This window comes from Talpa occidentalis, unplaced genomic scaffold (genome assembly GCF_014898055.3).
Source record: "Talpa occidentalis isolate TD23 unplaced genomic scaffold, MPIMG_talOcc4v2.1 talOcc4.5, whole genome shotgun sequence".
NCBI lineage: Eukaryota > Metazoa > Chordata > Mammalia > Eulipotyphla > Talpidae > Talpa > Talpa occidentalis.
The window spans coordinates 126,171,784-126,197,730 of NW_023604861.1; the positions used below are offsets into that span (position 1 = coordinate 126,171,784).

The 25,947-nt window shown below is 51.1% G+C and overlaps 1 protein-coding gene across 1 annotated transcript in view; it reads left to right on the forward strand.

Moving 5' to 3' along the window:
* Positions 1 to 843: 843 nt before the first annotated feature.
* Positions 844 to 25,947, forward strand: part of KIF3C (kinesin family member 3C) — a 38,306-nt gene continuing 13,202 nt past the window's right edge. The window contains exons 1-4 of the mRNA XM_037528395.2: positions 844 to 2,913; positions 23,303 to 23,404; positions 23,951 to 24,073; positions 25,487 to 25,605. Coding sequence (XP_037384292.1) covers positions 1,372 to 2,913; positions 23,303 to 23,404; positions 23,951 to 24,073; positions 25,487 to 25,605 — 1,886 coding nt within the window. The 5' untranslated portion in view covers positions 844 to 1,371. The remainder of the gene's footprint in view (positions 2,914 to 23,302; positions 23,405 to 23,950; positions 24,074 to 25,486; positions 25,606 to 25,947) is intronic.

The following is a 25,947-nucleotide window of genomic DNA, read 5'->3' on the forward strand; positions in this document are numbered from 1 at the left end:
AATGCAGGTTCTCCAGAGCAGAGTAGCAGGAAACGAGGCTGGGAAGCGAGGCAGGAGCAGAGGATGGAGAGACTTAGACAATATGGAGGGCTGGCGGAGGAGGAGGAGCGGAGGAGACCCAGGTGCTGGGGGAGCAGCGAGAGGAATCAGCTGGAGAGAGAAGAGGGAGCCCAGAAGCAAATCCGGGCAAGAGAGGACAATGACAACCAAGAAATATTTAGGAGTTAAGGTGTCAGGCGCCCCCCTAAAGGAGGGGTTCACGTCCTCGTCCGCAGGCAGAATCCAGAGCAGCGGAGAGACGAGGACGCCGGCCGTGCAGGGACCAGCGTGGGCGGCGGGCACTGCCCTCCGCGGGCCAGGCGGGCCGCGCCCTCGGCTGTCGCCCCGCGGCCGGCGGGAGGGCGGGGCCTGCGGGACGGCGGGCGGCTCCGCAACCTGCCGGGCGCGGGTAACAAAGGCGGGACTACAACTCCCGGCATGCCCGGGCGCGGGGGCGCGGGGGCGGGGCGGGGCTGCCTGGCCGCGGTGGGCGCGGGGCTCGGGTGGGCGCCGCGCCCGTCGTTCCCGAGGGATCTGCGGGGTGCGGGCGGGCGACGCGCCCCTTCCCTGGCGCGGCCGCCGAGGGGGGCTCGCGCGCCCCGCCCCTCGCCCCTCTAGCCCCGCCCTAGCCCCACCCACGCCCGCCTTAGCCCCGCCCCAGCCCCGCTCGCCCCGCCCCAGCCCCGCCCCAGCCCCGCCCCAGCCGGGCGGCTCCGCTGCGGCCGCCGCGCCGCGGCAACATCACTCCCGCCGCCGCCCCGCCCATCCCCTCTGTTTTGCTCATTCTCCGGCGGCCGCGGGGAAGGCGGAGGCCGGGCAGCCGCAGCCGCGCCGGCTGCAATGAATGACCCCCGAGCCCGCGGGGAGGACGCCAGGTGAGCCGCTGCCCTCGGGAGGGCGCACCCCCGCCCGGCCCGCAGCCCCGCCGCGGCTCCCGGAGACGAGGCGAGGAGGGGCGAGGAGCAGCCCCGCGCCGCCCCCGGCCGCTCTCTGCGCCTTTATCTCATTGTGCGGAGCCGCTCGCGGCCGCGCTCCCCCGCCCCGCATGGGGCGCGCTCCGGGCGCTGCCCTTCGGCGGGCGCGGCTCCCGCGGCTGCCCGCGGGCTCTGCCTGACCCTCCCCGGCCGGTGCAGCGAGGGCCCGGAGCGGGGCGGCCGGACTGCAGCCGCGGCGGGGCCCCCACCCAGCACCCCCACCCGCGGAGCCTGCGCGCGGATCGCGAGCGGCGCCTGGGGGCTGGGCCGGCCCCGCTGATCCGCACCCAGGGAGGCCCCTAGGGAGGACCGCGGGACCACCCAGGCGGCGGAGGGGCAGCAAGGACAGAGCAGCAAGATGGCCAGCAAAGCCAAGGCCAGCGAGGCCTTGAAGGTGGTGGCCCGGTGCCGCCCGCTCAGTCGGAAGGAGGAGGCTGCTGGTCACGAGCAGATCCTGACCATGGACGTGAAACTGGGCCAGGTGACCCTGCGGAACCCCCGTGCTGCCCCCGGCGAGCTGCCCAAGACCTTCACCTTTGATGCCGTGTACGATGCCAGCTCCAAGCAGGCAGACCTGTATGATGAAACCGTGAGGCCTCTGATAGATTCCGTGCTGCAGGGATTCAATGGCACCGTGTTTGCCTATGGCCAGACGGGCACTGGCAAGACCTACACCATGCAGGGGACCTGGGTGGAGCCCGAGCTGCGCGGGGTCATCCCCAATGCCTTTGAACACATCTTCACCCACATCTCCCGCTCCCAGAACCAGCAGTACCTGGTTCGGGCCTCCTACCTGGAGATCTACCAGGAGGAGATTCGAGACCTGCTCTCCAAAGAGCCTGGCAAGAGGCTGGAGCTGAAGGAGAACCCCGAGACTGGCGTCTACATCAAGGACCTCTCCTCCTTCGTCACTAAGAACGTCAAGGAGATCGAGCATGTGATGAACCTGGGGAACCAGACCCGGGCGGTGGGCAGCACACACATGAACGAGGTCAGCTCCCGCTCCCACGCCATCTTTGTCATCACGGTGGAGTGCAGTGAGCGCGGCTCAGATGGCCAGGACCATATCCGTGTGGGCAAGCTCAACCTGGTGGACTTGGCTGGCAGTGAGAGGCAGAACAAAGTGGGCCCCAACACAGCCGGGGGGACAAACACACAGCCTGCAGGTGGTGGCAGCAGTGGAGGCGGAGCGGGTGGTGGTGGAGGAGAGAGGCCGAAGGAAGCCTCCAAAATCAACCTCTCGCTGTCCGCCCTGGGCAATGTGATCGCTGCTCTGGCGGGCAACAGGAGCACCCACATCCCCTACCGGGACTCCAAGCTGACCCGGCTGCTCCAGGACTCTCTGGGAGGAAACGCCAAGACCATCATGGTCGCTACACTGGGCCCAGCTTCTCACAGCTACGACGAGAGTCTCTCTACCCTGCGCTTCGCCAACCGGGCCAAGAACATCAAGAACAAACCCCGGGTGAATGAGGACCCCAAGGACACCCTGCTGCGCGAATTCCAGGAGGAAATCGCCCGCCTGAAGGCCCAGCTGGAGAAGAAGGGGATGCTGGGCAAGCGGCTCCGGAGGAAGAGCAGCCGCAGGAAGAAGGCCGTGTCGGCCCCCGCGGGGTACCCCGAGGGAGCAGTGATCGAGGCCTGGGTGGCTGAGGAGGAGGACGACAGCAACAACAACCACCGCCCACCCCAGCCCATCCTGGAGTCAGCCCTGGATAAGAACATGGAGAATTACCTGCAGGAGCAGAAGGAGCGGCTGGAGGAGGAGAAGGCGGCTATCCAGGATGACCGCAGCCTGGTCAGCGAGGAGAAGCAGAAGCTGCTGGAGGAGAAGGAGAAGATGCTGGAAGACCTGCGGCGGGAGCAGCAGGCCACAGAGCTGCTTGCAGCCAAATATAAGGTAAGGGCCCCAGGGGGGTTGGAGTATTACAGAGGACCCCCGAGACGGGAGGCTGATAGACTTTCCTTGGAGGGTCTCTGGCCTGGCCTAAAACAAAGTGTCTTCCCAGCACCACAGGCTGCTCTCCTGCTGAATGCTCCCTAAAGCTGCCAGGCAAATGCCTGTGCTCCTGGGCATGACAGATACACACACACACACACACACACACACACACACACACACACAAAAGGAAACAGGCAGGCAGGTGGTCTCTCAAATCAATGAACTTGGGCTGGTCTGACCTGCTGCCCATTAGTCTCTACCCCAATATCGATCATGTGCACAGATGACCAGGCAATTCCTCAACCTCCTCCTGGGGGGTTCTCACTCTTGCATAGTCTCCTCCCTCTGCAGCACCTTCAAAACTCCCACCATTAAAAATTTCTAACACTGGGATAGCATGTCAGTTTACAGAATGCCCTCATGATCTCATTTGATCCTTATTGATGCCATCTAAGGTACCAGTTCTTAAATCTCCCTGTTCCAGGTGAGGAACAAAGCTCAGAGAAGTGACATGAACCAGGTTCCACCCAATGAACTGGCAGCTAAGCTGGGACCCTGGACTCATGTTCTTTCTGTTCTTGGGTGGTGAGGCAGGATTGCTCCCTATGAAAATGGCTCCCTGGGTCCGTGCATAGCAGGACTCATCAATGGGTATCATTAGGCAGGAGATTTAGGGGATGATGTGGAGGGTTGGGTGGGAAGAGCACTTGACTCTACACTGGAGGCTGGAGTTCAGGCCCCCCTGTTCTACAGCTCATTGAGTGACCTTGAGTAAGTTGCTTTCTCCTTTCCTCAGACCTCAGTTTCCATGTTTGTAAAGTAGAGGCTTGGTCTGGGTGATCTCTGAGTCTCTTCTCATCTGATAGTTCTATGACGTATTAATCCAAGAAACAAACCAACTGGTCCCCAAAGCCAGACCTCAACATAATAAGATCCAATTCTCCATTGCCCTGAGAGCCATGAGGGTCTTGGCATCTTTCCTGAGCTGTTCCCTTGCCCATGGGTGCCTCCAGGCCCTAGGTGTGAGATCCCACTCCCACCCCCCACCCCCAATTTGGACAGCCACAGCCCTATTCAATTTCGTGCCACAGATGCCACAACTCAGTATTCTAGGCATTTCCAAATCACTGCAGCCCTCGATACTGGGGATTGGAGAAGGGGTACAGGGAACTGGGAGCTGACCACTAGATGAGGAAAGCAAAATATTGACATTTCTGACTCCTCAGGACTGGGCTGGGGAGCTGAGATGCCCAGCCTGGAGAGGGAGGGTTTCAGCTGCTGGAATGAAAGATGAACTGCTTGCCATTGTCTGTGCTGTGGGAATGTGCCCCTGGGCTCTGACCTTGCACTTTTCATATTGAATTCACCTGTGTGAGCTCAGCAAGGGTCACACAGAGCCACTTCCTGCAAGGAGGGATCAGGGGCCTGGCACACTTGAGGCCATCCTGGGAGAAATGGGATGTTCAGGGCAGGACAGAAAGACTTGCCCTCCCAGGAGAAGGGAATCCAGGTCACCTGCTGCTTTCCACTGGGAAATCTTATGTGGGTAAGCTGTCATCAGTTCTGTTACCAAGAACTGCCCTCTGCACACGCCCTTGCTTTCCAAAGCTGGAGTCAGCCAGGCCTCAGAAGAGTACAGAAGCACAGCTTAGCCCAGAGGAAATGGGAGGGGGGCAGAGCAAGGTTCCCATGGTCCACACTGCCCATCTTCCTCAGTAAGATACTTGCATCTTAAAATAAAAATCAAAATCAACAGGCAACTGTAAACCAGAGACATTCTGCAGGGGCGGGGGAGGAGGGAGTTGGATCAAAACAAGGGTGGGAAGAGCACAAGGGACTATCGTGATGGTGCACAGGTGAATTGGTGGTGGGAATTCCACGGGGACTATAGCCGAGATGATAAAGCATACATTGTATGAAAATGAAGAATGATGTAAAAAATATATAAAATAATAAAAAAAAAGATATTTGCATCTAGGGCAAGGTGGGGTACAGATAATAGAACAGTCAAGAGAGCATGGTGACCAGCACAAGTCTTGCACCAGAGGCACATCCCACAGAACCCCAGGGTCTTATAGCTGGCAGGGGCTTTGGCCACCAAGGCCTGAACTTGCCTAGAGCCACATAGTTGAGTTTAGGAGAGCCCAGGCTCTGTACTTGGTCCAGCCACTGTTATGCCAGAGTCCTGGTGTTACCTGAGGTACTTGATCCTCAGAGTAATTTGTTTTCATGTAACATTTTGACATCTAATCCTCCCAGCAACCCCAAGAGATGGGAATTGTTATTTCCATTGGACAGATATGAAAGCAAAGGCTGGGGAGGTTGAGTGACTGTCACTGTGACCCCAGCTGAGTAGCAGTGGAGCCGGAACCAGAACCGGTCTTCTGATACCCCTAGACCTGTGCTTGTCTACAGTCTTGATGGTCCCTGCATGTTTGCTCACCGTGTGACTCAGGGCAAAGGCCTTTGCCTCTCTGGATCCCGGGTTTCCTTTTGCCTAATAAGTCTGACATAGCTCCCTAGAGAGTGGGTGAAATGGTCATTATGTACCCAGCTTTCAGATATACGCAAAGGGGGAGGGGTGTCTGGGAAATTCCAGGAGGGGGAGGATTCCGTATCCTGTGACTTCTCCGCATGCGCAGCTCAGGACAAACAGCAGAGAGCAAGCCCAGAATGGAGACAGAGGACCCCAGTCTCCCTTCAGCCCCTAAGGCACCTCCTGATTCAGTGTTGGATATTTCTAGAATGGCGGAAGCAATTTGAGGGCCCTCAGGGGAGCCACAGGATAAAGAGGGGAGGGGCTCTAGGAGATAATCCCAGGCCTGCCTATTTCACAGGGTGGTGCTGAAGATTAAATGAGATCATTAGTGTGAGGGCATTTGGAATAAGTTGAAAGCTCCAAATAAATGGAGGGCATTAACAACCAGGGGGTGGCTTCTATCTGCTAAGCAGGGGTCCAGTGATTTCCCAGATTGACATCTTTATTATTTGCTTAACTCCTTTCCCCTGCCATCCCAGCTGCCTCGCCCTAATTGCAGCAGCTGGGAGCAGAGCCAGGCAGGAAGGGTCTAGGAGACCTCAGGAGGCAGGAGCTGGGGTCCCTCCCTTGAAATTAACGAAGCTTTTTAGTGGTTCACTTTGGTTCCCAATTTCTGAGTGAGGACATTGACTCTACTCTCCTCCCCCGATTCCCTTTCCCTAGGTCACACCACCTTCTGGGGGCCCACTGAGGTGATGCGACCCAGTGCCCCCATTCACCCTTCTGACTCTTCTTAGTCTGCAGCCTGTGTCCCTGCTTTCCTGCCTGCCACCTCTGGGCTCCCTGTTCCCTTTGTTCTCCCCTCACTGAGTACAAACACCATGTTGTCTCCTTGGAGTCTCCTTTCATCCCCCTTTCACAGCTACCCTGAGCTGCAGGGATGGTGGGGTTTGCAAATGTGAGAGTTTGTGATTGTGATCAGTGCCCGTTGATGGTCAATCATGAGTGATCTAATGTATAGTATCTCCAGGGGGCTAAAAGCACACCAGGCCCCAAGGGGCAGGGGCTCTAGTAGAGTCACAGACAGACCCTGTGCATATGGCATATGGCCCAGAGGGAACTCAGATGCTCAAGCATACTTAGCAGTGAGGACTGGGTCATGCACAAAGGTGGGCTGGAAGAAGTTGCGCTGGAAGAAGGTGTGCTTTACTCAAATCTAATTATGCAAGAATAAATTTTTATTAACTGCTTTAATATTTGAGATGACTTCTCAAACATTGATTCTAGAGACTTAGAGGAAAAGAAGAATATTTGACGGAGGTCAGGGCTGCAGATGACACAAAATGCAGACTTGGGATGAAGAGAGAGGTGGAGGTAGAAACAGCAGCACTGCTTGCTGATCCCTAAGAAGGAGGTCTGAAGGGGAAGAGCGGGGGCGGGGGGGGGGTCTTGGCTAGAGCCCAACTCTGTGGTAGGTACAGAAAAAAGAAGGGCCCTGCAGAAGCAGCCCCCAACATGAAGGATGAGGTCACTGGGTTGTTCAAAGCACGTTGAATTTTTACTGTTCACTCTGTGGGTCTCCTCTTCCTCCCACCTCTTAGCTTGGGGATTAACCATAAATGGGGATGCAGGAGAGGGAGTTTCAAGTCCAAGAATAGCAGTAGCAATAACAATGCCACTTAGTTAACACTTGCTATGCCTTTTATAAATAATATCCTATGTGTTATGTATAAATTATCCTATTTAATTCACACACGCACCTCTCAACAAAGATATTGTTCCTGCTTCCATTTTATAGATGAGAAAACTGAGGCTCATTGAGGTTAAGTAATTTTGTCCAATGTCCTGTGGCTTACATATGGCAAATCTGGTTGAACCCAGGTTGGCTTGACATAAAATTTGATCCTCTTTTATGTTTAAAGAATCAAATTGGGAAATGGTTGCTGGGGAGGTGAAAAATGACAGGTGCTGGGGTTGATGTGTTGAATTTGAGGTGACAGAATCTAATGGGCAACTGGAGTTGGGTCAGTGGCGTTCAGAAGAAGCATGAGACTAAAGGTGGAGTTTGAGGGGCCTCCCTGGTGACACAAGGGAGTCACAGCACTATGAAGCTATCCGCAGCCACTGCTGTACGAGTTCGATCCCACTGTTCCCCTCAGCAGTATATTTCAGTCAATCCACCTGTTCTGTTCCCCACTCTGTCTCTGGTGAATCCTCTCACCCCCTGCACCACTGGCCTGCACCCCAGTTCTTGTATGATAAATAAATAAATCTTAAAAAAATAAAAATAAAAATAAAGGTGGAGTTTGCTTACCTTTAGAAGAGGACTTAGATGAGATCCAGGGTCTCTGTTCTTGCTAGGCTTTTCCTCAATGTAAATGACTCCCAAATTGAGGTCTTCTGACCTAGTGTCTGTGCTGTTCTTACTTGTTGCATGGGCATCAGGGATAGGCATGCCAGGGTTAGTGACTTACTGGTTCTGAGACCTCTGTGTCTGTCTCCTCATCTATAAAATGGGAAAATAGTGTCTATGTCATAGTGTGATTGAGAGGATTCAATGAAATAATCAACATAAAGTACTTTACATAATTCCTGGCTGTAAATCATAACTACTTATTACTGTTATTTCCACTTCCTCATGGACGCCTTCATTTGACCACCTTCCTGATAAATGAATCACATCATATTTGATAAATACGATGGTATTCATGGCTTACCAGGGACAGGCTGCAGTATCTCTCTTCCAGCTTGTCAGCCCAAACTATTCCATAGGAAAGCCTCACAGCCAACTGGTCTACCCCATCCTTTGAACCCTACATATCCTCACTGCTCTTCTGCTGATTGCCCTGTTTTTGTATCCTAGATTGTCCCTGGGAACCAGGGAGTGCAGATTATGGATGCAGGTTGGGTCAATATAAAGAAGAACTTCTTACCAGTTAGAACTGGGCATCCTCAAGAGGTAATAGGCTCCAATCCTTGGGGGTAGACAAGGAGAAACTAGATGTCAGAGGTTCTCTGGAAGGGATTTTTGTATCAGAAAAAAACGTTGAACTAGATGATCTTTAAAGATCCCCCCTCTTAAAAAGTTCTTCATTGTTTGGAGCAAAATATTAAATGTTTCTTTCTTTTTTTGATAATTAAGTTGAGAGGGTTTAAAATTTAATGTGTGAGTTCAACCAAAAATAAAAGATATTTTGCAACCATCATGGCCAATTAGAGAAAGACAATGAGATGAGGGGGGAGAGAGAGAACATGGGAGAAAGACAGGAAAGAAAGAGAGGGACACAGTGAAGAGGAAAAAGAGCATAGAGGCAGGGAGAAAGAGGAGAGAGTGGACAGCTGGACAGCAGGGTCCTGGGGAGAAAACAATTCTGCCTGGAAGAGAAGGCTTTCCTACTGGAGTAGTTTGGACTGGCAAGCTGGAAGAGTGATACTGCAGCCTGTCCCTGGTAGGCCTTGACTGCCATCATATTTATCAGATAAATATGATATGATTTGTGTATCAGGAAGGTGGTCACATGAAGCATCCATGAGGAAATTGGAGATAATAGTAATAAATAAATGGTGTCATCCACTGTCCCCATCTTGATGTTAGTTTCCAAATAGGGCAGTGCTCAGTCTCCAAAGACTCCCCAATAATTAGGGAGCATCTACTTCCCCAAAGCTCTTCTGGGTCCATCTGCCAGACACACTGTTTTGTGTACTCCCACCCCTCTTATCTGAGGGACTTGAGGAGGCGCCTCCTGCTCAAGGTGACCAGTGCTCCAAGCTGGATGTGGTCAGTTATGGCCTCTTAGCATTTATGGGAGCTGTGACTTCCTTTCCATCCCTGGTGGCTATAATCAGTTAACAGAACTTTGTAATAAAAAGATTTGACCAGCAGGACATATGCAAGACTAATACAGTTTCATCAGCAGTTCTGCAAATTTTATTGAATTTCAGCAGTCCTTTTGGTCAGGTGTTGGGTTACTCTTAATGTGTGTTGCCTGGAGGGGTGTATTAGCACATTGTCCTTGGTCGTGTAGAGCCCCGGCAACACAGGCAGGCTAAGTGTCTGTGATCATGCTGTCATGGCTCTGAGCACTAGGGTGCCAGGAGGAAGGACCTGGAGTTCAGTTGGAGGAGACTCTTCTCCCACCTGCACCCTGCTGAGTCATTCTGGGGCAGTTCTGGAGCTAGCAGGGCTTGAGAGCCACTGACCCAAAAGGGCTGAGTGGACTAGAAGATGGTCTCCACACAAATGGAGCCCTTCAGTGTGCAAGGGGCCCCTGTGCTCCAGCTTCTAGGGCCCACTGCACTTGTGGTTTGGTATATCTAGAATTTCTAGTAGCCTGAGCAACTCCAGATCATACTGAGGTGTTACTTTCTAGTTTTCTCTCCTCGATATAGTCAGCAGAGGTGTGTAGTATGCCTTTTTTCTCTAACATTTTCTAGAACACTCAGCCTATAGGCTTTCTCCTTTTTTTTTTTTTAGATTTATTTATTGATATAAACAAGAACTGGGGTGTAGGCCAGAGGTGTGGGGGGTGACAGGATTCACCAGAGACAGAATGGAGAACAGAACAGGCAGGCTGACTGAAATACACTGCTGAGGGGAGCAGCGGGCGAGACAGGAGAGGTCTGCTATGACTTGTTGGTCACCTCTCTGGCCGGTTATCCAACTCATGCTGCAGTGGCTGGCGATAGCTTGATAGTGCTGTGTCTTTAACCCTTGTGCCTCCAGGGAGGCCTGGCTTTCTCCTTCCTTGAGGTGGTTCAGTAGCATAATAATAACAACTCTAGAATTCATAATAGCTAGCATTCTTTTGTGCATACTGTATTCTTTTTATTGTTTTATTCAGTACTCACAATAGCACTGCAAAGTAGTATCATTTCACTCCATATGACAGATGAGGAGATTGAGGCACATTATTGAGAAACCACCTAAGGTCACATGTCTTGGGACCAGTAGGGCCGGACTGTGAGCCTATGTATGTTTAACTCCAAAACCCACGACAGTCACTGCCACACTGTAACACCAGCTCAGAAAGGAAGAATTTATGACTGGTCCCTGGCTAATAGGCCCCAGCGGGAGCTCTTGTCTGCTGAGATGTTTAACTCATCTTTGTCCTTCTGTATGATGCAAACCCCCAGCCTCTGGCCTCAGCCCACTGCCATTTATTCAGATAATCAACACATCTTTCTGAATACACATGGTCAAGAACTTAAATTAATAGGGACAGTTAAGTTTGTCTTTAAGTTATAAAAATTTTTGGAAGAAATCATGAAAACTCCTAATAGTGGTTATCTCTAGGGATTTAATAGGGATTTATTTATTTATTTATTTAATAGGGATTTATTTTGCACTTTATATCTTTTTCACTTTCTATTTCACAGCAAGCATGTGTTACTTTGCTAATTAAACAAAAAAATCAACCAAATTTTTTAATTATTTTAAAATTTTATATATTTTTACATCATTTTTCATTTTTGCACAATGTATGCATTTTCATCTTGGTTATAGTCCCCATATTACCCCCCACCCCTTGTTTTGATCATACTCCTTCCTACCCCCCTGTAGTGTGTCTCTAGTTTATAGTTGCTTGTTGACAGAAAAGCAACTAAATTTTTGAAAAGAAAAAAGACAAAGGAAATATATTAACACTGGTTGGAAGATTCACTTAAAGGTAATGATAATTATTCAATGAAGCCCAGTTACTGGGAATCCAGTGACCTTGGACAAGTCACATCTGCTCCCAGGAACTGTAAGAGATGATCAATAGATGATTCCTTGCTTTCTGCACCACTTACCCATACCACTTTGCAAGCAGTGGGTCAAGGAACCAGGGTTAAAGGTCAGCTGCAGTGAGGGGTGGAGAAGAATGATGGGGCATTGCCTGGGAGCTGGAAGCTCTAGGGCGCTGGAAGTCCCACCTGGGCCTGTCCCTAATCTGTAAAATAGCGAATCTACACAATTTGCAACCTTAGGCCTCATCCGGTTCTGACTTTGTAGCATTCTATTATCTGGCTGGATTTGCATTCTGTTGCTGGAGAGATACCCTGTAGAACACCGCAAATAAGCAAAGGAAGCGGGGAGAAAGATGTAGGTAGGATCAGACCTGAGGTGTTCATGATTTTCTCACTGGAGTAGATGGGTTGATTTTTTTCTCCCCCTTTTTTTTCAAGGTGCACTGAAGCCCTCCTGGGCATCTGTTCCCTGCCTCGTACAAGGCTGGGACTAGAATCTGGCTCACCCCCTTCCCCAGCCAGTATATTTCCTGATCTCTAGTAGTTCTTCTTGAGAGGAGGATCCCTAGTACTCAAAAGCCCAACCTTTTTTGTTAGGTTTTGAGCCATGGAGAGACTTAAGGCAGAAAAAGCAGACTCAGTCTCCTGGATTACGCCCCCCAGGGCAGAATCACTGAAAATGGCACTGTTATCCCTCCCCATTGTCTCTTCATTTCTTCTTCCCTTACTCTTGGCTCTTCCAGACCAGGGAACCACAAAAGAAGAGAGAGGTCTGGGGCGGAGTGACTTCTTTCTAAGGGATGGAAGCAGGGACTGTTGCACTGGTTGTTTGTTCTGCCCTTTGTGATCATGGATAAATGATTTGCTGGAATTGCACCTTTGACATTTGATTGTATTTTATTGTTTTCCAAGTTCTAACACATCTATTATCCAACTCACTCTTCTTACTCAAAGCCTGCAAGCTCGGGGGTACTCTCCCCATTTTGCAGAGAAGGAAGATCATGGGCTAATGTCCTAGATTTCATAGCAAATAGGGTGGTGGGGTGTGTACCAGGACCCAGACTCTGACTCACTTGCCCAACCCTCTTTGTTTTAGTCTTTCCACCATGGGGCTTGTGAGGTGGCTTTTCATGTGAATATTCCAGGTTTTAGCTACTCTGGGGAACTCTGGTTCAAAGCTCACCTCATCTAATCAGAGCCTCTTAAGGTGGAAGTATCTATCTTCAGCAGAGCCCTGTTTCATCTGGAAGATGAGAAAATGGAGCTCTGAGCTTTGCTGATGGGTCCTGACATGGTGGGGTGCAGAAACCAAATGTGGCTTCTTTCTGTCTGAAGGCCCTTCCTGTCTGAATCCAGGAGGAAAGCTGTGGAACAGGGAAAAGGACATTGGATTGGGAATCAGAAGGCTGGTGTTCAAGTCTCATACCTGCCATTTACAGGAACCCTAACCTTGAACAAGCCATTTCATCTGTCTGAATCTTAGTTTCCTTTGATGTCAAATGAGAATCATATTTGTTATCGCCTAAGGTTCTTGTGATCATATAATAAGATGATGAAGGTAAAAAGAACCTAACCTAGGTGCAGGCACGTGGCAAGTTTACCAGAAGCTCCAGTCTCCTACAGTGTGTCATAGATTAGCTGGCAGGGCAGAGCCTGCTTGTCTTCTCTGTCCTTGGAAGGTCATACTTGATGGTATCCTCTTAGAAGAGTGGCTGACTGGGCCTGTCTCCATACAGGCTTTCAGGTCAGCATTTAATGCGTATTGTGGCCTCCTTCCTCCTGGTTTTGCACTCCCTTGCTGCTGGAACAGGAAAAGGTGAGCTCTAAATACTCAGACTGTACCTGCAAGCTGACATGGTCCTTATGGTCATCTCAGCTGTTTGTTGTCACAGCAGCTGATCTGTCTCTAGTACCTAGAATCAAAATCCTGATCAAATTGGGACATTAGCTGGGAAGTGCACCATCAGTACAGGAGCAAATACACAATACAATCTGTGTAAGATTAAGGAATGAGGGGGTCTCCCTGGTGGCGCAGCGGGTTGAGCGCAGCACTGTGAAGCTGTCCGCAGCCTCTGCAGCACTGGTTCGATTCCCTGCCAGCCAGGGAGATTCCCACATGGTATGGCAGATCTCTTCTGTCTTGCCCACTGCTCCCCCTCAGCAGTGTTTCAGTCCTTCTGCCTGTTCTGCTCCTTGCTGTGTCTCGGGTGAATTCTCTCACCCTCCTGTGCCTCTGGACTGTACCCCAGTGGTGTAAATAAATAAATATTTAAAAAAAAAAAAAAAAGATTAAGGAATGAGACTCCAGGCACAGAGTATTCCATTTCTGGGCCTCAGTTTCCTCATCTGTAAAGCCAAGACTGTTGGGATTGACAATTCTCTGAGGTCATTTCAGCTATCCTGTGAGCTACCCTGTGATTTGTATTTGTGTGAGACAGACACCATGGTGCCTGGTAGCTCCCAGGCCTATCTCTTCCACCCCCACAGCCTCTGCTGGCCTTTTACTTACACTGGCTTCATTTAAAGCCAGTAGCACCAGATCCCATCCTGTCTACAGACCCCACCCACTCATATTCTTTGTCTCTGAGAGATCACAAAGACAGCATTAACTCAAATGCCTGCAAGCTCTGGGGAATTTTTCCTAGGAATGGGGAACCCCATGTTCCCAGCTTCCCTGCTATACAACCCAGCCTGGAATAGGGTATGAATTTGGGGCATCTCTGTACCCACCTGCCCTCCATAGGTGATTCTTTAGGACAGATCTTCATAAAATAAAGAAAAGAAGGCTCTGGTTTCCTTAGAGAAATGGGGAAAATAAGCAAATTTTAAAAATAACAAAATGTTTTCTTCTAAGAACATGCATGACATATTTCTGAGTGTGGGGGTGAAGCAGACAGCTTGGGTTAAGGTTGGGGAGAAAGAGGGGGCTGCAATTTTGCACGTGGATCGAGGCCTCCTCACAGATTTCATGCCAGGCCCATTCCCTCCTCTGACAAGACAGGTCCTGTCAGGGGCTTAGTGTGGGCTGGGCAAGTGGGCAAGACTTGATGAGTCACTGATAAGGCGACATCTGTTGTCATTCAGACCATGTGTGCTGAGTCTCAGCGAGGCCAGAGTGACGTAGAGGTGGACAAATTGCATGGTCATGGGCAGTCAGGGACTGTCCAGAATTCTGTCTATGGAGCCCAGCACCCAGCCGGAGAGATCCTGAGCAGGCCTGTGTTCAAGGAGAGATCTGACACAAACGCAGATCAGCAAGAACTAATACAGAAACGGTGCCAGAAGTCATGGGGTGTGGGGGTGCTGGCGACCCTATTGTCTCACAGATCCCAGGCCTGATGGGCAACTCAGATTCCTCCTGAAAATGTCCAGATGGGTTTAAGCGAGGTCAGGTGTCACAGGTTCTTGAACCCATTCGGGCATTGTCAGGCAGAATTTGATTGAGGAGAAAGGAACTAGGGGTGGGTAGCAGGAGGCGGAAGCTGAATCAAGAATTGTTTTGAATCAGAGGTCTCTTCCTCACTTCAGAAGCGTTAAGGGCTGCGTCATAAAAGGAGTGATCAAGTCTCCGCAAAGTTATAGGGAATCTAAAATAAATGAGAGACTCTGTGTTTTTGATCTATTATTATAACATTTTATTTTTTTTTTTTAAGATTTATTTGTTTATTTATTTATACAAGCACTGGGTACAGTCAGAAGCGCAGGAGGGTGAGAGAATTCACCAGAGCCAGAGCGGGGAGCAGAGCAGGCGGAAGGACCGAAGTACACTGCTGAGGGCAGCAGCGGGCGGCAGGAGAGGTCTGCGCGCCATGCGGGACCCTCCTCCGGTGGCCGGGGAGCAGCCAGGGATCGAACTGGCGCTGCAGAGGCTGCGGGCAGCTTTGCAACCCAGCGCTCAACCACTGAGCCACCGGGGAGGCCCTATTATAACATTTTAAAGATACTAAGACATCTTGCCTATGACACTTTAATAAAAGTGGTTCCATGCTGCACTGCTGACAGTGCCTTAAGTGGCATAAACCATTAGAAAGGTAACTTGACAGGCGTTCCAGATACACAGAATGTTTATGGACCCTCTTTCCACCCTGAAATTCCCTTCTAAAAAAGTCAATAAAAAGCAACAAACCAAAATATCTGAAAGTAACAGACAATGCTTGAGCTCTTTGATAAAGTAGAAATCGCAGACATAAGCTGATATTTCTGCTATGTCTATAGACATAAAATAATGAGATGTACGTATGGAAAATTTTAGAAAAACAGGGACAATAAAAGAAACCGCTTAGCTACACTGAGAATATGTGAAATTTTTTCTCATTTTATTTCTGTAGTTATTTTGATGTTAATAATTTTTTTCTAGAAGGAAAGACAATAAAAGGCTCAAAATGGATCTCCAGGGTCCCCTAGTCAGTTTACTAAGTATTCAATCCAGCACTCCTAAGATAATAAATTCAATACATTTATTACCTTCTGTAAACAGTTGAACTTCCCTTTATTTGTCCTGCAAACTCCAGGTCTAAGCTCTTCCCCTGTGTGCAAGGGTTGAGTAGGAAAGTCTGGATCTTTCTTTTTCACACCTGTTTTGTGGTATAATTTCCAGGCCTATCCTCTTAACCTTTCTCTGTGTTTGTAGACTCAAGAGTCCTATTTTTTAAAGTCTCTTATAATAGCCCTTGGATGGTTTCAGCTGCCCTTCTCTGGATCTTTTCTCTCCTCTTTGTCTCCTGAAACGCAGGAAGAGCTATATATGGTATTCCAGATATAGCTGCATCATGGTTTTATATTAGGATAGAGTGATTTTTGTTTTGTTTCCAAAAAACCTTTATGATGGTGCCTGGCCAGATGTTATTGACTTTTTTTGCTGTGGCAGCATATTAAGTACATGTCTCCTGGGGGCTGCAAAGAGTTATTCCTCCTCTCCCCCCCCCCTTTTTTTAATTGCCTTAAAACTGATCACTCACAGCTATTATCTACTGAGGAGAGCTAGAATTACTTTTCCCAAAAACATGAAACTGTAATGTGATGCTCATCTGCCATTTTTGGTCCAATTGCATAGCCTACAAATTTTTTTCTTTTACCACCTGGAAGGACTCGGGGTCATCTGTGAAGTTAGATCTTTCATGGGTGCCCTCTTCCTCCCACTATTTCTTTTTTTTTTTAAGATTTATACAAGAACTGGGGTACAGGCCAGATGTGCGGGAGGGTGAGAGGATTCACCAGAGTGGAGAACAGAACAGGTAGACTGACTGAAATGCATTGCGGAGGGGAGCAGCAGGCAAGACAGGAGAGGTCTGCCGCGCCATGGGGGTATCTCGCTGGTCAGCTGGGATCGAATATGCACTGCAGAGGTTGTGGACAGCTTCACAGTGCTATGCTCAACCACCTGCCCCACCAGGGAGGCCCCCTCCCACTATTTCTTTTTTTTTCCTTTTTTTTTAATGTTATTTATTTATTTATTTATAGAGGCATGTTTTTACTTATTTATTTATTTGTTTGTTTGTTTGTTTTGTTTATACATGCACTGGGTACAGTCAGAAGCGCGGGAGGGTGAGAGAATTCACCAGAGCCAGAGCGGGGAGCAGAGCAGGCAGAGAGACCGAAGCACACTGCTGAGGGGAGCAGCAGGCGGCAGGAGAGGTCTGCGCGCCATGTGGGACCCCCCTCTGGTGGCCTGGGAGCAGCCGGGAATTGAACTGGCCTCGCAGAGGCCGCGGGCAGCTTCGCAACCCAGCGCTCAACCGCTACGCCACCACCGGGGAGGCCCCCTCCCACTATTTCTAATGGAGATAAGCCCTCTCTAACATTTGAACACTGAGGTGCCTGTCTATTTGTATTTCCTTTCCCCAACCTTCTTCCCTGTTCTGAGAAAAGACTTCCCCTTTCTCCACCTCCTCACCCCCACATAACTTTGAATAACCTTGGATGTAGAATTGCCAGAAGCATTTTAACCTCTACAGTTATGACCACAGGTTTCCCTCTGTCCTGTACTAACCTACTTTGTCTGTAAAAACTCTTGGAGGCTAGCCAGATGTGATTTCCTCTTGCTGGAAACAGGTTCCTTTTCTTTTAGCAAGTTCTACTTCCTTAAGCCCTCCGCACCAACCCCCACTCCCATGGCTACAGTAGAAGGAGCTTTGGAGCTAGGCCCAACAGCGTCTGGATTCTTCATTTAAATGTCATGGTCATCATGTGAGCCTGGATGGGTGACTTAACCCTCTGAGCTTTTGCTGGAGAGATGATGGTGCTGGTCTGCGCCTTAGAGATGCTACCCTGGGGATCTTGTTATAGTACAGATTCTGATTCACTGGGTCTGTTCAGGGCCTGGGAGTCTGCATAGCTAACAAGTATAAAGGAAAAAAAAATTTTCCTTCCGTCTAGGGAAAATCCAATTCTTCCCTACTGTGCTTCTCCCCTGGGTGTGTCCTTTAGCACGGAAAACACGCACTCTGGTCACCAAATGCGTGTTTTTTCCCAACATGAAGCAATTCTCTGCAACACCAGCTGGGTGTCCTACAAGTTAATTCAATTCTCATATTATTTTCCTAGAGATAGTGTCAGATCCCACAGGTTAAGGACTCAGCCCCACAAGACTGCCCTCCCTCCTACACACAATTACGCACTTTAGACACCAGTCAAAAGCCCAGGTTGTCACCTGGGCTTCTGACCAACCAGCTATAGTGGAGATTCCATTAATTTGCTGGAGCATCTCACAGGACTCAGAGAAACAGTAATACTGACCACTTTGTTAAATGATATGAGAAAGGACACAGGGGAACAGACAGGGGAAGAGACATAGAGGTTTGATGGGGTCCCAAATGCTGGAGCTTCAGTTCCTGTGGAGTCAGGGTACCTCACCCTCTCAGTGTGAATGTGTTTGTTCACCTGGTAGCTCTCCAAACCCCCCTTTTTTTAAAAGATTCATTTTATTTATTTATTTATGCATACAAGAGCTGGGGTACAAGCCGGAGGTGTGGGGAGGGAAAGGATGGAGGATTCACCAGAGACTGAGTGGGGGAGCAGAACAGGCAAATGTACTGAAATACACTGCTGAAGGGAGCAGCGGGCAAGACAGGAGAGGTCTGCTGTGCCGTGTGGGTCAGCTCCCTGGCCAGATCGAACTCGTGCTGCAGTGGCTGCTGATAACTTCATAGTGCTGAGACTTAACCCCTTGTGCCACCAAGGAGGCCCTCCAAAGCCCATTCTGTTGGGATTTTATGGCAGTTCCTGCACATGGACTTGATCAATTACAACTTGTTTTTAGCCCCTCTCCTCCTCATGAGGGTGAGGGTTGGCGCTGAATATTCTAAGCTTCTAGTCATGACTAGATCTTTCTGGTGACAGCCACCATGCAAGAACCCACCCAGGTCACCTCAGTAGAAGAGCAGATGCTCCAGGTTCTCTTACCACTTAGGAATTTACAAGAATTTCAGGAGCTTTGGACCAGTGCATATATTTTGTTTTCTCATCCCAGGTAATGCTGATCTGGGGACCTGAAAAATCAGTGATTCTCAAATTTGCTGCTCACTGAAATCACCTGGGAAACTTTAAAAAAGCAATGCCTGGATTTCCCCACTGCCCCTCCTCACTGCTGCAATTTTACTGGCATCTGGTGTAACCTGGGCCTTTTAAAAGCACCCCCAGGTGATTCTAATGTACATCAAAGTTTGCGATCCACTGCTTAAAGGGTATTAGGAATAACTGTGAGGTACCCGGTACTTAGCAAGTGCAGAGAAAATAATGGTTTTCTCTTCTGGCCCCTTGCCCTGTGTTTCTCTCTTCCTCCTAGTCCTTCATCTTTAAATCAGGCAGGAAAAACTGGGGCATCAACTGTTGCCCCAAGCCTTCCTTACTAGGGTCTTGTCTGACTTGGAAGTTCTACAGCCAGTCACAGACAGCCACAGGTAATAATGCCATGAGGCCCTCCATTGGGAGGTTTAAAGGATCCCTGGGTGATTTCTAACATGCAACCAATTTTGAGATCTCATGTCTTTTATCAGGTGGCAGAAAGTAAAGGACATTGGAGTAGACAAAAGTGCCCCAGGATGGGAGAGTAGGCTTGACTCCAGGTCCCCCCAGACTCTGGTACCTACAATAAGAGGGTCAGATAGTTTTCCAGGGTGCACAGCAGTAGGGACCCCCCACTCCCCCACGTATAGGAGACAGCTGCTGCTTTCTCCCCTTCCTCTCTCACAACCAGCCCATCCTCGGCGAGGTTGCCCAGATGCCCAGGCCCTGCCACTCTGCCCTTTGCCCTGCAACAGTGTGTGAGTGATTGACTGAAGGAGAAGCTGGGATAAAGAGCCCAGTTTGCTCTGGCTGCGAGCCCGGGGGAAAGAGCAGAGGCCCCTCTGAGACTACCCCAAGGACTCTTCATTCACCAGCTTCTAGAAGCCCTTCTTTATAAGCAGCTTTACAGAGAAATATTTCTTTTTTTTTTTTTTTTTATAGAGGCATGCTTTTTTATTTATTTGTTTGTTTGTTTGTTTTGTTTTTTTTTGTTTATACATGCACTGGGTATAGTCAGAGCACGGGAGGGTGAGAGAATTCACCAGAGCCAGAGCGGGGAGCAGAGCAGGCAGAAGGACCGAAGTACACTGCTGAGGGGAGCAGCGGGCGGCAGGAGAGGTCTGCGCACCATGTGGGACCCTCCTCCGGTGGCCGGAAAGCAGCCGGGGATCGAACTGGCGCCGCAGAGCGTGCGGGCAGCTTCGCAACCCAGCGCTCAACCGCTGCGCCACCGGGGAGGCCCATACAGAGAAATATTTCATGTAGAAATCTGCACCTTCTCTCTTCAGTTTGCTGTCATCCAGTCACTGAACAGAGCTTGTGTTGCTCATTGGGACCCAGTCTGTTCCAGGGTTCTGGGTTATTCTCTGTCCCACCTGACACCTGGATTGAATAAGGCCAGACTCATGACATCCAGATCTGCTCCAATAAATACAAAGAGGGGATCAAACTAGGAGGCTTCTTGTCATGATCTAGGCTCTGGCAGGCACCGTAACCGCCGAGGCCTTGGGCCAGGATGGAAAGAAGAGCAAATCCACAGGGCCCAGGACTAAGCCGTCTCTGCCCCAAAGCAACTCTTCAGCCTCTTCTCTCTAGCCCCATCAATGGGGCTCTTACAGGTGGCACAAGGGCTCCCTGCTCCCCAATTCTGCTTCAAGAGCCCTCAGGCAGGTCAGCTGGTTCCCTGGGGGAAATTCCAGTGGGGAGGCAACCAGTCTTTTCTGGTGGCTCAAGGTGATTTCAATTTTCTGGGGGGCCTGGGAAGGCACCCTGTGATTAGCAATAGTGAAAAAATGTTTTATTAGTCACAACTGCACAGTTCATACTCTCTGTTGTCATTTAAGCTGCAGCTTCAACAAGCCCCTTCCGAACGTCTGTGGCAAGTACTGGATCAGGGTCTTTCACACAGCACAGGGGTTCAGGCCTGAGGCTGGGGTGGGGGCTCGAGTCTCACCTCTTTGGTAATCAGCTGCGTGATCTTGGGCTTGTTGCTCTCAGTTTCTGCAGTTTTTCCCTTTTTCTTTTTTGTTTTTAAAGATTTATTTAGCCGTGCATACAAGAGCTGGGGTATAGGCCAGGGATTTGGGGGCTGAGAGGATTCACCAGAGACATTGGGGAACAGAACAGGCAGAGTGACCGAAGTACAATGCTAAGGGGAGCAGCAGGCGAGTCAGGAGAGGTCTGCCGCTCCATGTGGGTTGCTCCCCAGCCGGCTGGGGATCGAACTCGTGCTGCAGAGGCAGCGGATTGCTTCATAGTGTGGTGCTTAACCCCTTGCGCCACCAGGGAGGCCCAGTCTGCATTTCTTGACTGGGGAGAGAAGCAGTACCTCTTAGGGTGAGGACAGAGACTGTCTGCCAAGGGTTTAGTGCAGCTTACCCGCCAGAACGTGGGCAGTCTAGAAGCATGGGAAGGCGCATGGGCAAGTTGGCAGCAGCCTCTCAGTTAGTGGGAACATCCAAGTTTGTTTTATTTCTGTAACATTAAAAAAAACTTTTTGATACACTTTAATTTTTATTGAGGTAACGTTGTTTTACACTCCCTTCAGTGTTACCACACTATACCCACCACCAAGACTACCCATTGTCCTTCTCCATAGTTCATCATGCTCCTCCCAATTTTCTCTTCCCCACCTTTTAATTATATTATTTTTAAAGATTTTTAAAAAATTATTTATGCACACAAGAACTGGGGTGTAGGCCAGAAGTGCAGGGGGTGAGAGAATTCACCAGAGACAGAGAAAGGAGCGGAACAGGCGGATCTCCTGAAATACACAGCTGAGGGGAGCAGCGGGCGAGACAGGAGAGGTCTGCTGTGCCAAGTGGGTTAGGTGCAGTGGCTGGTGATAGTTTGATAGTGCTGACTTTAACCCCTACACCACCAGGGAGGCCCTGTTCTTTGTTTTAATTGAGATAACATTGTGTAGGGAAACTGGAGTTAAATCAAGGTTTTCCTCCGGCCTTCCTGCTGCTAGCCTGTATGGCCGGCACCTGGGGTCTCACAGTCCTCCCACTTATATGCACGGACTCCCGGGGCCAGGAGGTGTGGGTGCAGGCACGGGCACCTATGATTTGGGACACCTGGGCCCAGAGGGCATGGGGCGTGAGTACATGTAAATACTGATACCTGGGCCCGAAGTGGGAGCTAAAAGGGGCTTCTCAGCTCTGGTGCATGGCAGCGGCATTTCTCTAAGGCCTGGCCTCAGTTGCTGCCTCCCTGCCTACTGGTCTGTCCCCTGATTCAGCATTGAAAGCCTGTAAAATCTACCGAGGACTCCAAAATTCTCTTTTCGTCTGCCTGAATTGACAATGAACCTACCCGGCCTATGATGGTTGCACACACACTGGTTTATTTTACAATTCTGTATCTGATTTAGGGACGCAGGTTCAGATCTCTTCAAATATATGTCATCACACCATAACCACCACAGCCCTCTACCACAGCCCACTGGGCTCCTGTAGGGGCAGGAAGTGGCACAGGGCAGGTTTTCTGATCCAGCAGACCTGGTAAAGGAGGAGAGAGTCCTGGAACCCTCCGTGGCTTTTGCAGGCTTTTATTGGGATTTACCAGGCACACGGCAGGCAAGTATGCTGGCGGGCCGGGAGGCTAGCAGGCCTCCCAGCCCCCCAGCAAGTCTTCACTCTTTCTGGGCTCTCCGGCCTTCTCTCGTGTTCTCTCTGCTTCTGCTTCTGCTTCCTTCTTTGCTTCTCGGCTTCTGCTGGCGTCCCCGTGACGCCGCCCTTAGAAGCCCAGTCTCAGCCCAGGTGAATCCCATCTACCTCCGCCCACACCGTACTCCAGGCGCCCGCCATCAGGCATGCATTCGGGACCGCAGGGTTCCATCATCTATCTTGATGGCGGGAGGGCAGAAAAGCCTGATACTTTTACCTTACCCTACAGCTCCCTTCCCCACTTTGCTTCCCACCCCACTCCCCCCTTCTAGTAGCCTCAATTCTATAGTAACATTTCTAGGATTCGTTTTGATTTAGTTTTGTCTGTTCCTTTGTTTTGTCTCTTTATATTCCACATATCAGCAAAACGACCCAGTATTTGTCTTCAAGAACCTCAGTCTTTCTGGCTATTTCCAAAGCTCATGCTCCTGCTGGGCCCCATATTGCCCCTTCCTGCTGCAGAGTCTTCTCCCTTTGGCTTGTATTCTACTTTGCATGTGGGCCAAAGATTAGACCCTTTTCTGTTGCCTGTGCTGAGAACCCTCTTCCTGAGTCAGGAGCCAGTGAGCAAAAGGTCTGGGCTGCCCAGTGACTGTGTCCCTGTCCCCCCTTCTGAACACCAGCTGGGTCCTGGCACCTAGGGTTAGTTTCCCGCCCGCACTCTCTCCCAGGGCTGGTAAACCAACCCTCTGTCTGTATCCAAGCAAACAGATCAGGTACTTTGTATTCCCTGAGGGAGTCTCTCTCTGCCTTACCTCATGGTCTGCTAGCAGTGAGAAACTTAGCTGGCACCCAAGAGGCTGGAGGAGAAAACTTGATTCTCATTGGGATCCAAGAAGCCCCATCTGGGACATCTTGCGTGCCCCTCCCCCTGCAGAAGGACCACAGAACAGGGAGCCAAACCTCTTGAACTACAGATGCTGTGGTCCTTTGAAAAACCTGTTTTTCACCCCCCGTGTGTCCCCAGGCCATGGAGAGCAAGCTGCTCATCGGGGGCCGGAACATCATGGATCACACCAATGAGCAGCAGAAAATGTTGGAACTGAAGAGGCAGGAGATTGCCGAGCAGGTAAGCTTGGGGCCTTCCGATCCCTGGGAGCTCATGGCCATGAGGTCACATCTGGAGAGTATAGGACAGAAAGCCATCATGGACTCAGGATCCCTGGAATTACATGCTGAGACCTTAAGATATTTCCCCTCAGCCTCCCAATCCCATGGGTCACCATAGGTCCACCTGCCTCTGGCTGGTAGCAGGTGGGGAGCAGATGTGGCAGCCTTCACAATGGCAGCCTCGCAGGTCGCTGATACTGACTCCTGGCCTTCCACAAGGGGTGAGTTCCAACTCTTGGGGAAGGCTGAGCCTTCTGTATGTGTGTTGACAACCCTGGAATGTGCCAGCTCTCAGTGGGGTCTCCCCATGGGGCAGTGCTGGCCAGTGCATTGCCATGTGAGCCCAGAGAGGCTCCACTACGGCTGGGGTGGGAGCAGTGGGGTGCTCCCTTCTCCCGCTTGGCACCGGTGGCCACAGTGAGGCCGGGTGCCATGAAAGTCTGAGCTCCCTGGACTGCCCCACTGCATGCTGCTCCGCTGAGCCCTGCACCCTGCCTTGGCCTAGAAACGCCGCGAGCGGGAAATGCAGCAGGAGATGATGCTCCGGGATGAGGAGACCATGGAGCTCCGGGGCACCTACACGTCCCTACAGCAGGAGGTGGAAGTCAAAACCAAGAAACTCAAGAAGGTGAGATGCCACAGCAGGATGGTGCCGAGCCGTGCTGAGGGGTGTGTGTTTTAGGGACCCTTCCCTATTTTGCTTGAACTGCTGAGCCCCTAAGTTATATTGCCTGGGCTGACGGGGGGAGGAGAGGAAAGAGGCAGGTGCTTGTGTTGGGCTGAGTAGACACGGAATAGAGGTGTCCTCTTGCCAGGCTGGCCTGATGGGTGGGGAACACTGTCACTTCCGGTCTCCAATTGCTATCATCATGACCCTGGGGGACCCCTGTACAATGTCACCGTGTGCATGGCTGGGCCAGAAAGGCCAAAGGAGTGATGAGGAGGCCTGAGTGAGCCAGGGAGGAGGCACAGGTCCTCGAGGATACGTGATGGGTTGAAAATATACAGCCACCAGCATCCTGCAAAGTCCGTGGCCAGGGAGAAGCATGTGTGTGAGGGGAGGGCAAGGAGCAGCAGGATCCAGAGCTCTTAGGGTCACAGCGTGGCTTCCCCAAAGCAGACCAGACAGAGGCCCATTGTCTCCAGGATCACACCTCTTGGGTTAGCTGTGTCCACACCCTGTAGCGGCAGGAGGGGATGATGCAGGATCGCCATGATTTGAGCAGACAGGGTAAAGGAGTCCTAGGAGCCCTCAGTGGCCTTTTCAGGGATTTTATTGGGATTTACCAGGTACACAGCAGGCAGGGGTGCTGGGGGGCCGGGAGGCTGGCAGGCCTCCCAGGCCCCAGCAAGTCTTCACTCTTTCTGGGCTCACCGGCCTTCTCTCGTGGCGTGGCCTCTGCAGCTCTGCTCCTTTTGCTCTGCTGTTTCGCTGTTATTTTTGCTCTGCTGGTGTCCCCCGACGCCGCCCTTATAAGCCCAGTCGCTCAGCCCTGGTGTACACACTTACGCATGCCCACGCCATACTCCAGGTGCCCGCCATCAGGCATGCATTCAGGACCGCAGATCCATCATCAATCCTAATGGCAGGAGGGCAGAAAAGCCTGATACCTTACTTACCCTACACACCCCCTCTTTTGAGCACCCCTCGAGAAGCGGGACTGGGGTGGGTCACCTTCCAAACCAGCGAGAACGTTCCCCTCCCTGAGCTCCGGGTCTCTAAATCCAGGTCTCTCTGGCTCCCCTGGACCAGTGGGGACGCATGGGTCCTGATCCTGGCCCTGCTACTAACTAACTGTGTGATCTTGAGCGAGTGGGCACATGAGCTTCCTCATGTATAACAAGAGGGCCTAAAGGGTCTCGGGTCCCTTCCAGCTGGAACATTCTGCCATGCTGGTGGCAGCCGAGAGAGCAGGTGGGAGAGCGGGAGCCCCAGGACTCGAGGTCCTGGCCTCATCCTGGCTGAGCTGGTAGGTGCTGAGTTTGGAGCCATCAGGCTCGGGCCCAGACGGGGCTCTGAGCTGCACCTGTCCCCACCCAGCTCTACGCCAAGCTGCAGGCGGTGAAGGCGGAGATCCAGGACCAGCACGACGAGTACATCCGTGTGCGGCAGGACCTGGAGGAGGCGCAGAACGAGCAGACCCGGGAGCTCAAGCTCAAGTAGGGCGCCCTCCCATCAGGTTCTCACAGCCAGCCCTCACCCCGACCCTCTCCCCGAGAGGCTGCTGTCCCTGAGGCCCCGTTCAGACAGCCTAACCCCCTGCGTCCAGGTGTCTAAGGACATGTCTGAGAGATGTCCTCCTTCCTCTTTTCCTTCCGCTTTTCTGCTGGTATTTGCTGAACCCCCAAAGTGCATGCTGGTGGTGGCCAGAGGTAACCCCTAGGGCTCTGAGTCGATGATCTTTTCCTCAGAACCCGTCATTTTCAAGCTCTGTTATTTCTGCAGAGGTGGCCTCTCCCAGACTTTGCCCCCATCTGCTGTTCCTCCACTCTCTTTGCTTT